General features: G+C 44.9%; 1 protein-coding gene across 1 annotated transcript; it reads right to left on the bottom strand.

The window, feature by feature from the left end:
- Nucleotides 1-296: 296 nt before the first annotated feature.
- Nucleotides 297-1110, bottom strand: LOC121454115 (60S ribosomal protein L7a-like). The gene has a single exon (XM_041661317.1). The coding sequence runs from the start codon at nucleotides 1108-1110 to the stop codon at nucleotides 325-327; it is 786 nt and encodes a 261-aa protein (XP_041517251.1). The 3' UTR covers nucleotides 297-324.
- Between the last annotated feature and the right edge of the window lie 10325 nt (nucleotides 1111-11435).

Genomic DNA, 11435 nt, shown 5'->3' on the forward strand with positions numbered 1-11435 from the left:
TGGGCCATCTTACTGGAGCTAGCAATCTGACGAGGCTGGGATCCTCCTGCCTCAGCGTCCCCAGTGCTGGCATCACAGACACACCTGGCTTTCTTCATGGGTGTCAGGGTTCCAGACTCGGGTCCTCATGCTACTGAAACAACACTTTACTGAATGAACCATCTCCAGCTCTCCTCATACCCAACCTTTGGTTTTGTTTGTTTCTGAGACAAGGTCTTGCTATGTAGCTCAGGCTGACCTCAGTACGTAGCCTAAATGATTCTCTTACTTTTTTTTTTTGAAGTTTTATAATTATATTTATGTACAGAAAACTCAGCAGTACATTTAACCCAGTTTAGTGGCGAGTTCTTTGGCCTTTGCCTTTTCCAGCTTGGCAATTCGAGCCACAGATTTAGGACTCAGGACGTTGCCTCCCCAGTGGCGGCGGATCTCATCATATCTGTCGTTGTAATTGGTCCTAATAGCTTCCACCAGCTTGGTCAGAGCACCCTTGTCTTCCGAGTTAACCTGTGTGAAGGCAACAGTGGTGCACGTCTTCCTATGGACCAGCCGCCCCAGCCTGGCCTTTCCCTTGATGATGCAGTAGGGGACCCCCATCTTGCGACACAGAGCAGGCAGGAAGACCACCAGCTCAATGGGGTCTACGTCGTGGGCAATCACCACCAGCTGAGCCTTCTTGTTCTCTACCAAAGTGGTGACTGTATTGACGCCCGCTCGAAGGACAGGTGGTCTCTTAGTCGGGACATCCCCTTTGCCGGCAGCTTTCTTCTCAGCATGGGCCAGCAGCCTCTGCTTCTTTTCCTGCTTGGTCTCTGGCCTGTACTTGTGGGCAAGTTTAAGCAACTGGGTAGCTGTTTGCCGGTCCAGGGCTTGGGTGAACTGGTTAATGGCTGGAGGAACTTTGAGCCGCTTATAGAGGATGGCCCTCTGCCGCTGCAGCCTAATGTAGTGGGGCCATTTGACGAAGCGCATGAGATCTCTCTTGGGCTGGATGTCCTGCCCAATGCCGAAGTTCTTAGGCCTCTTCTCAAACAAAGGATTCACCACCTTCTTCGCCTCCTGCTTCTTCACGACGGCGGGGGCCGGGGCCACCTTCTTCCCCTTGGGCATCTTGCCGGGCTGGAGGAGAGAGTTCTCTTGCTTTTTTTAAGTATTAGCTTTAGTCTCCCTTTTTTTTTTAATTAAAAATTTTCCAATTTAATTTTTTGTTTTGTTTTTCAAGACAGTTTCTCTGTGTAGCCCTGGCTGTTCTGAAACTCACTAAGTAGACCTTGAACTCAGAGATCTACCTACCTCTGCCTCCAGAATGCTAGGATCAAAGGTGTGGGCTACCATGCCTGGCTCTTAAATTTATGTTTAAGGTGTTTTGAGGTGCTATGTTCAGGCAGGCCTTGGACTACTAGGCTCAATTGATCATCTGAAGTAGCTGGGACTAGAAGTGTGTACCACAGTGTCCTGCTAGGTTTGGTTTTATTCAAATATTGGTTTGCTTCTCAGCTGTTGACAGGTTTCTGTCCCACCCGGTCTGGCAGCCGTTCAGACCCAAAGAAACACACAGAGGTCTACATTAATTATAAACTGGTTGGCCTATTAGCTCAGGCTTCTTACTAACTCTTTTTTATTTATTATTTATTTATTTTTTAATTTTTTATTAACTCTTATAACTTACATTAACCCATAATTCTCGAGTGCTAGGATTAAAGGTGTGTACCACCATACTAAACTTCTCTCTCTCTCTCTCTCTCTCTCTCTCTCTCTTTTTAAGGTCTTTGCCCCAGCCCGCGGGTAAGTCAATGGTCAACCAGGGAGACCCAGGAAGGGGCAGTGAGAATGGGATGGGGCAAGAGATACAGCAGATGGAGACAAGACAGGGTTCTGATCAAGTCTCGTTTATTCAAGGAAATAATTCAGGTAAATATAGGGTAAGGGAAAGGAGGAAATTCTCCTTGTGTATATGGGTAACTAGGCAACTTACTAGGTAACCTAACCATAGTCTAATGGTCAGGCGGAAAGTCCCTAACAGCAACATGTGGAAAAGTCAGAATGTTCAGAACACAGAAACAATGGAACAATAACTCCTTGCAGAGTTAGTATTTGACAGATCAGAGGAGCAGGAGAAGCCAAGCGCAACAGGGTGGGCGAAACTGATCCAGGGAGCAGCAAGTCTCCCACAGGAACTGATCCAGGGAGACTAAGTCGTCTCCCACAGGACTTTATTCTTTTTCTTTTCTCTCCCAAGCCTACATATATTTGTAAACACACTGTAAACCATTTAGAGGTTTTCTTTGCCCGAATCGATCTTCACTGTTTATCTCTCTTTTTCTGACCACATGAGTCTTTAATTTGTAAAGTGATAAGGCTAGGATTAAAGTGTGGTTGGGGGGAGAAGACATTCTGTGGGCTTGCTGGTGCCAGTCTAATGCCAACCAGCATGGAAAAGTAGCAGGTAGTCAATGCTTCAGATGCTGGCTCTTCTCAAGCGCAGAAAGCTGAGCAGCTCTGGTCCAAGAGAGACGCATGCTGTCTCCACTCCCAAAAGAGTACATGGGAAGAAAGAGGCCTTGGCTTCCCCTGCTCAGAGCATCCAGAGGGCCCTTCAGCAGGTCTTCCTGTTCCCAGCCCCCCTCAGTCCCTGTCAGGCAAGTGCTGCTGGGGCTCCTGGCAAGACCCACACCTACATCTTGCTTGTGCCTCTCTTGCTGTCTCCTGCTGGGGTCTCATTTTACAGTATTTCCTCTCTTTCCCACAGAGGCCGATCGAAAACTGAGCCCAGCAGGTGAGGGAAGGCTCCAGTGTGGCTGTGTTTGACCAGGAGATGTTCACACCTCCAGGCCATGGAGATTCAAACAGAAAGATTCCAGAGACCCCATATGTTAGGAGCTTGTCATGCAGGGTGCTCTTAGCACCAGCCAACTGCAGGGGCCAAGAAAGAGCCCATCTGGACTCTGGAGCTGTGTGTCCTCTCTGTCCAAAATCCCGTGAGCACCTGATTTCTCCGGGTGTGTGAATTTTCACTTCGCGTTTGTCTTCAGATTTCTCGTGGAAACCTTGAAACCGTGATTTCTTCCTTTGCAGTTGAAGCTGAACTCCTAAAGAAGCTAAGATTGGGCCCCTGGTGGTCTTGGCCAGTTCTTAAAGGATAAGGCTGTAGCCAGGTCCTTGGGTAGAATCACTAGCCAGTACAGGTCTGTGCTGCCCCATTGCAGATGGGTTTCCTTTTGGACATACCTCTTGGAAGCTGGTTTGTCTGGAACTCTGATATATACGCTTCTGTTTGGGTGGAGGGGGAGACCACCAGGAGGGCTGTCGCTGTGCCGGGCAGGAAGACCTCACAGCTATGCTAATCTGAACAAATACTTTGTAGAGGCTGGCTGTCCCATAAGTGGGGGTTTCTGTTGTAACGTGTGTGGTAGAAGAGCCGACTGCAGTTTGTAGAGGATGGTGGGAGATAATGGGAGGGAAGGGTGGCTTGTTTCTGTAGGGCTGGCTTGCAGCTGATGGGGAGAGGCATAAGGCTGCCCTCCACACCATTCCTTCGTCCTTGGGATCTGTGCTGTCCCTCTGAGATTCTAAGAGGAACAATGGAAGCCGGAAGGCAGGCTGCTGAAACCATATTCCTTGTGGTTAGCAGTCGAAGTTGTACCTAATGGGCTGGCGGAGGTGTGCTGTTGGTCAGTTCACCTGAGGGCTGCGTCTTCAAGTGCCAGGGTAGCTGTTAAAAAGAGCTCAGGAGAAGGCAGGAGGCCATTGTCTTATTGAATTTCCAGTCCATTAAGAAGTCCTGTCTGTAACTTTGAAGACAGGATGTGACCCCACAAACTGCTTAAGTTCCTCACCTTGGTGACCCCCATTTGTCAATGGGTCCCTCACAGTGTTCCCCAAACTAGAACTGAGAATGAATGAGTTTATCTTTGAATATGTTCTTCTCACCATAGCCACCTAGGACGAATGTTGTGTCTCCTGCTCAGTTCCTCTCTGGCTGTCCCCTGAACCTCCGTAGGTCGAAAGGCAGGAGCCCACTCAGTGCATGGAAGTCCCAGGCGCTGGGCAGCTACCTTAGGGAAATGCAAGACTGTCGCAGAAAGTATCCCGTTTGTTGTAAAGGACAGATTTGCTGCTGAAGCCACAGTTTGCAATCTTGATGTTTGTGCCAGCATCAGAGGGTTTGTGTGCCTGTAATGTGTAAGGACAATGCTCTCCTGGTGGGAGCCTGCATGTCCGAAGTACTGGAATTTGCTGCAGACCTCTGTTTTCTCTTCACTGCCATGAGGCACTTCATATCCCAATAGATGTCCAGTCCTACGGTTCAAGCAGAACAGGACTGTTCTTCCACTGTCTATCGCTTTAGACATTTCACTCTGTTGGAATTACCAGAGTCTTCCTGCATCTTTACTCCTGGGGGCGGTCTCTGAACGGTGGAGGCATTCCTGGCTGTGAGGATATATGTGCTTTTTGAACTTTACCTCAACCAGGTTATCTTTAGCTGCCCATGTGGGTCTCTCTTCAGCAGATAGGACTGAGGGGCCCTGCAGCTTGTCGCATTTTCTGCTGGCACTCAGAGTCAAGGCTCCCCAGAGTCAGCTTAAAGCTGAGAGAAGTATGCCCTTGTTTCAAGTCACTTCAGGAGGTGAACCCAAAGTTCACCCGATGAATTTATCTTTACAGTGGAAATAAAACACAATGCTGGATGAAAAGTAAATTAAAAAAAAATAGTTTTCAAAGAAAAAATTGATTAAAAGAAAAATTTAAAAGACTAAAACTGGGGAGAGCTAAGAGGACCAATAAACTAGTCCCAGTCAGACTCACAGGTGCTGGAGACTGTAACATAGTGGCTTCATCCACGGTCATAGGAAAAGTGACCCTAATCAATGGCAGAGTTCTCAAATAGCCCCTTTAAAAAATTATTCATTCAGGGTCCCAAGGAGCTTTGGTTTTTATGTGGGTTCTGATTACCAATGTTGCTGACCAGCGGGCTTCAGAAGCCGGGGTCACGGAGCATAGACATTCCTCGGCCCCCTAATCTTTCTGGTCATTCTGCAGGGGCTTCTCCCAGAAGCTACTGCCCTTCTCTTCCTATCCCATCCTAGCTTCCCTAAGGCACCCCTCCCCTCCTTCAGGGCCACAAGACCCCCCCCATATCAGCCCGTAGTGGGGCTGCGACCAGGTGGTGAGCCGCAGGAGTTCCTTTGTTTCACTCAGCTTGCCGGTGGCAAGCTAGGCCTTTTGTCTGCAAGGTACCTGCCCAGCAAGGAGCCTTGATTACCAATGTTTATCTTATTAAAAGTGACAGCCTTTAGGACTCGTCAATGTCTTCCTCATTCCAAGCTTGCACCAATATCACAGAGTTTGGCTTTTACAGAACTTCAGAGAAGCTGTGCTTAATTTGATGGAATTCAAAGTGCATCTAGCGTCATGAGACTGTGACGCAGTAAGTTACTTTGGTGTCAGAGTAAGCACAGAGGGGATGGTCGTAATTGCCCAATTTTTTCTTGGAGTAGATTCTTTCTTCCCAAGAGCTTTAGAACCTCTTGGATCAATCTCAGCATCTTGAGATGGAGCTGAGCACAAAGGAGAAGGCCTGTTGCCCCAGCTACTCAGAGACTGAAGGGGGGGGGGGGTCTCTTGAGTGCTGGAGCTCAGGGCTAGACTGGGCAATATGGTGAGATGGTGAGACCCTGTGTCTAAGAAACCAGTCAAGTAGAAATGGCATCTGTGAATTGAGCAAATACATTGCCTTTTCATTTTTTGGCTCAACAATGTGTTTTGTTCCAAATTCAGCTCAGTGTGGGAGAGTACTTCTGAGCACTGGACTCATCACCAGGGTGCCTCTTGGCTACTTTCAGAATCATCTGTCTGATATGGAGACAGATAAATGCCAACTGTCGGTACATAGTTTTGTGGCTCTTCCTAAATTGGACTCACCTATTTAACTAGCGTCTGGGTCAAATGTGGCACTACGATATGGTGCCCCAAGATGTCCTCTTGCAGCCACTCTTTCTGCAGTGGGCTTTCTCTTCTCATAGAATCGGTTAGTTTAGTTTGTTTTTGCCAGTAGGCATGCAGAATCACAAACTGAATCTTGTGTCTTTCGTTTGTTCAATATTTTGTGAGGTCTATATAGTTTATTATTCTAAAGACCAATTGTGTGACCATAAGCCTGTCTATTGGCCACTTGGGTCAGTCTCAGTTTGTGAACGTTAAACACAGCTCTAAACATTCCTACACAGATTGGGGCGGGGGGCAAACATATAAATGCATCCTGCTGAGTTTGTAAATTTAGAGAGACAGGGCTGGCATGTAACATATGAATACTTTAGTTTCCATACAAATGGAAGTGGTTTCCGCTGATTGCCACAGCCATATGCATCCTGGGTCCGCTCTGGGGGTTGGTGTCCCCTGTGTTTGAAGCCTTCACCCCTCTGCAGTGCCACAGTGGTGCTAGCCTTGTGGCCTGCCTTTCTCTGCTGCCCCGTGATCATGAAGAACAGCTTCTCAGGGCTCTATTGGCCGCTCCCTCTTTTGAGAAGCACCAGTGCCTATGTGATGCTCATTTCTCAGTTCAATGGCTTTCGTTTTTCATGTTGATTTCTACTACATCCTTTCTTCATGCTGTATCATCAGCAGGAAACACAAGGTTACCTGCAAAGCTGAGGACTTCTCTTTAGAGGAGCCAAGGAGTGGTTAGTATGGGTTAGCCATCCACTGCACAGGTGAGTTCTTTATAGCCCAGGCAGGCTTTGAGTTTGTACGTCCCCTATCTCAACCTCTCCCAAGCAGTTGAGGTCACCGTTCCTGGTGAAGCCAGGTTGTTGACTTATGCCCTAGAAAAGGACATCAGGAGAAGTTAATACGAATCCAAGCTGAAGTTTATTAAGAAAAGGGTTTTAATAGAGATGTCAGTACAGATATTAAGAGAGAGGGAAAGAGAAATAGAAGACATGGACAGTAGCCCATGACTTGGGGTGGGTGCAGATTTCTAAAGAGAGTCACATATAACTCTGTGGGTGAGACAGAGATAGTGGGTGCAGATTTCTAAAGAGAGCCTTCTAAAGAGAGTCACATATAACTCTCTGTCTGAGACAGAGATAGAGATGGGGGGTGGGGCTTGGTGACCTCCAAAGTTACATTGTTCAAAGAATTTCAAAGATTAAGTGGGAATGTTTTAGTATACTTATTCTCTAAGCCAGTGGTTCTCCACATGTGCATCTCAATTCCTCTGGCAAACCTCTAGCTCCAAAACATGTTTACATTTCAAATCCTAACAGTAGCAACATTACAATTATAAAGTAGTAACAAGAATCATTTTGTGGCTGGGAATCACTACAACATGAGAAACTATCTTAAAGAATCTTAGCATTAGGAAGGCTGAAAACTACTGAAAAGGAGTTTCCTTTTAGAAATTAGGTTTATAATGGGCTTTGTTTTTGTTTTTGTTTTTTTTTTCTTTCTGGGAAAGTTACTTCACAATGTGTACAGGTTGATAAACCACAGGTCAAGTTGGGTGTGGCAGAGTGCAGGCCTGTAATCTCTGTCTTGGGAGTTCAAGGTCTTCCTCAGCTGCAACTATCAAGTTAGAACTACGCTGGTCTACACTACGCCTTGTGTCAACAAACAACAAAAGCCTCAATGGAATCCTTACTATATATAGTATACACAGGTGACAAGGAAGTCAGGGTGGTGTTTGGCTGGGAATGTGGTTCCTAATCTTGTTTGTGCAATTCTCAGCCTATGGAGGTGAGAGACTCTGTTTCCTCCCAGTGACCTCCATTTCCCCCTTGTTTTTTTAGCCTGACTCTGTTAGCTATGAATTCTTTGTTGGCTATGGCCCTACATGCATTTCCTCTTTCCTCTGAATTCTGCTGTTAATCTCCTGCTCTCTGTTAGTTCACCCCAAATTGTCCCTTTCTCATAGTGGACTTCTTGTCACTTAAAGATGATGGGCACCTTCCCATCTTGGGACAGTCCTTCTCAGGCATCCACATGACTCTTACAAGCCTTGGCTCCAAGATCGACTTGTATGTCCTCACAGAACTCCTGGCATATCTACATATTATCCTTTACCTTTTAGAGACAGGATCTTACTATGTGGGGTGTTCTTTTGTATATGTGTTGCTTTTATTGGTTGATGAATAAAGCTGTTTTGGTCAATGGCTTAGCAGAGTAAAGCCAAGTGGGAAATCTGAAGAGAGATAGAGAGAGTAGGCAGAGTTGAGGAGACACCATATTGCTGCCAAAGGAGACAGATGCCAACACCTTGCCCAATAAGCCACAGACTCATGGTGATACAAAGACTCTGGGGGCTGCTAAGCTAAACCAACATAAAATTATCTTGACTTCAAAATTTGAATCTAAGGATATGTTACTTTGGAAAAGAGGTTCTGCTTTTGTTTCCACAGGAAATGAGCATCTGTGGATTCCTTCTAGACTAATGTGGTTTGATGGAATGAGATTCCCCTGAAAGGTCTCTGTGAATCCTAAGAATACTTTGCCCAACAATTAGCAGGAAGTAGTCTAGAGAACTACACCCAAATTCCCAAAATGATTGTTTATAAATGTTTGTTTTTATTTAAAGGAGGTTGATTATAAATTCTCAATGGTCACAATCAAGGTCTTAAGAAAAAGAGGGATATGATATTGAAATGAATACTCTACGTTGGTATGGACGTTGGTCTATTGATACAAATTTAAGGTTGATATTTAACACTATATGTATTTCTCCTCTTGTTTAAGGTATTGTGTTTGTGCAGCTCATTTAAAATGTAATATATAATTAAAATTACAGATTAATAGTCATTTATAGTAGTCAAACTTGTAGTCATGTTAGGTTTTCTAGATGTACAGAGATATATTCCAGATAAACAGGTATTCTTCAAACCTTTCAAAGATTTGTAGAATATTGCATTTAAAATGGTTTAAGAACTTAGCTTTTGGCCGGGCGGTGGTGGCGCACGCCTTTAATCCCAGCACTCGGGAGGCAGAGACAGGCGGATCTCTGTGAGTTCGAGACCAGCCTGGTCTACAAGAGCTAGTTCCAGGACAGGCTCCAAAACCACAGAGAAACTCTGTCTCGGAAAAAAAAAAAAAAAGAACTTAGCTTTTCTTGACAGTGAGACATGTCTACTTGTGGCAGCATTAATTAAGAGAGGTTGATAGGTATTGGAGAAACTTTTATGGAATTTGCCTTCAATGTGATAAGACTAGCCATTTGGGCAAGAAACTGCTCTTGCCTGGACTGCTTTATAGTATGCTGTATGAACTGGACATGCAGGACCCCCAGAAAAGTGATTGCTGACCTTTCCAAAAGATGAGACAGCCTTTCAGAGTTCCTGCTTCACAGAAGAAACTGCCAGACATTCTGCAGGACACAGAAAAACATAACTGATGAACTTTGTCAGTACAAGGCAGAACAGATCTTCACATTTCCTGCTTCATGGAAAAGTCTGCTGGATACTATGGGCCTGTAGGCTAAAGATGTATACCCCAACATTAGAGAAGAACTTTGGGTGACTGTCCAGGCAGTGAGATGTCTCTGTCAATTCTAGAGTTTTGGAAGTTGCTTTCAATGCAGTTCCTGTTTACTTAGGTAATATTTTATCCTTCTGGGGTCTTTGATGGAGTTGAAGATAGTTACAGTTTTCCTTAGTTATAATAAAATATAAATTAGATATGAAACTTTATAGACTCACAAAGAAATATTGTATGGGCTGGAGACATGGCTCAGTGGTTAAGAGCATTGCCTGTTCTTCCAAAGGTCCTGAGTTCAATTCCCAGCAACCACATGGTGGCTCACAACCATCTGTAAAGAGGTCTGGTGCCCTCTTCTGGCCTGCAGACATGCACACAGACAGAATATTGTATGCATAATAAATAAATTAAAAAAAAAGAAATATTGTAACTGTAATTCTTGTTTGATACCTGCTTTGTTATATGTAATTTTACTATGCTAAAGTTAAAATCTTCCTTTTTAATTAGACAGAAAGGGGGGATGATGTGGGATGTCCTTTTGTATATGTATTGCTTTCTTTGGTTGATTGATATTAAGCTGTTCAGCCAATGGTTTAGCAGAGTAAAGCTAGATGAGAAATCCGAACAGAGATATATAGAGAGTAGGCGGAGTCAAGGAGATGCCATGTAGCTGCCAAAGGAGACAGTACTTTGCTTGGTAATCCACAGCCTCATTGTGATGCTAGAAATGGGTTAATTTAAGATATAAGAGCTAGCTAAAAATATGCCCAAGCTATTGACCAAACAGTGTTGTAATTGATATAGTTTCTGTGCAATTATTTGGATCTGTGTGGCCGGGAAATAAAACGAAGGCTGTTCTCAGACTTTCAAAACCCTCCTACAGCTTTCTGAGTGCTAGGAATACAGGTGTGAGTCGCCATGCCCAGTGCTATCACTTTATTTGCAGACAGGGTTTTATTTAGCACAGGCTGGCCCCGAAGCTCTAATTGTAGGTGTTTGTGTCACCACGCCTCACTCCATCATTCTCTAAGAAACTTGTCATGATTGTTGTAAGAATTACAGACCATGTATGTTTTATGTTTTACTCCCTCCCTGTGCTCTCAGTATAGCCACTATTTTCATTTAACTGTCTTTGTAAGGCATAAGCAGATAAAATGTACGTAGTCACGCATGTGGGTCCTAGACTTTCTTTTCTTTTTTGATAGTCTGGGTTTTCTGCTTTTGCTTCTCCTCTTCCTCCTGCTTCTCCTTCTGTCATGTGGCAAAGGTCAGCTTTTAAAAACTCACTATAAAACCCAAACTTTTTTTTTTTTAAATCAATTCGAGACAGGGTTTCTCTGTGTAACAGCCCTGGCTGTTCTGGAACTAACTCTTATAGAGCAGGCTGGCCTCAAACTCACAGGCATCCACCTGCCTCTCCCTCCTGAGCACTGGGATTAATGGCATGCACCACCTCTGCCCGGCCCAAACTCTTCTTAAATCCTCATTCTTCCTGCCTCCAACTTTCTCAAATGCTGGGATGATAGTCACGTTCTGTTTTCACCCATCCTTCTCGGTCTTATTCTTTATTCCCTGGTGGTGACTCCTGGCAGGCTCCTCAGCCAGGTGGCATGAACCAGCTTTCTTGAGGTGGGATTGAGGCTGAAGAATGACATGGACTCCGTCTATCACTAAGTCTTGAAACCCCAAAAAGAAACTCTGAAGGCCGCTGCTCATGTAACATTCTCTGGTTGGCAATACCCCATACCATGGCTGTCATCTGTATCAGGCAGTCATGCTGTCCTGAGGACAGCAAAAACTTTACACCTGGACCCTTGCAGAGTCTCATTCTTCTTGAAGTGGCCAATTTTGATTTGTATACTTGCCCTGAAATGAAACCTTTCTGCACACCAGAGCTTTCAAAGAGATCTGCATTTACTTTCAGGGAGTTGCGGAGTCCCAAGGTGCTTTCAGAAATCCCTTTATGTTTG

Source organism: Microtus oregoni, unplaced genomic scaffold (genome assembly GCF_018167655.1).
Source record: "Microtus oregoni isolate MIOR12 unplaced genomic scaffold, Mior012 000012F_ref0000307, whole genome shotgun sequence".
Taxonomy (NCBI): Eukaryota; Metazoa; Chordata; class Mammalia; order Rodentia; family Cricetidae; genus Microtus; species Microtus oregoni.

What these genes read in the sequence shown, in the direction of transcription:
- LOC121454115 (XM_041661317.1), bottom strand. Translation starts at nt 1,110, where the DNA reads ATGCCCAAGGGGAAGAAGGTGGCCCCGGCCCCCGCCGTCGTGAAGAAG.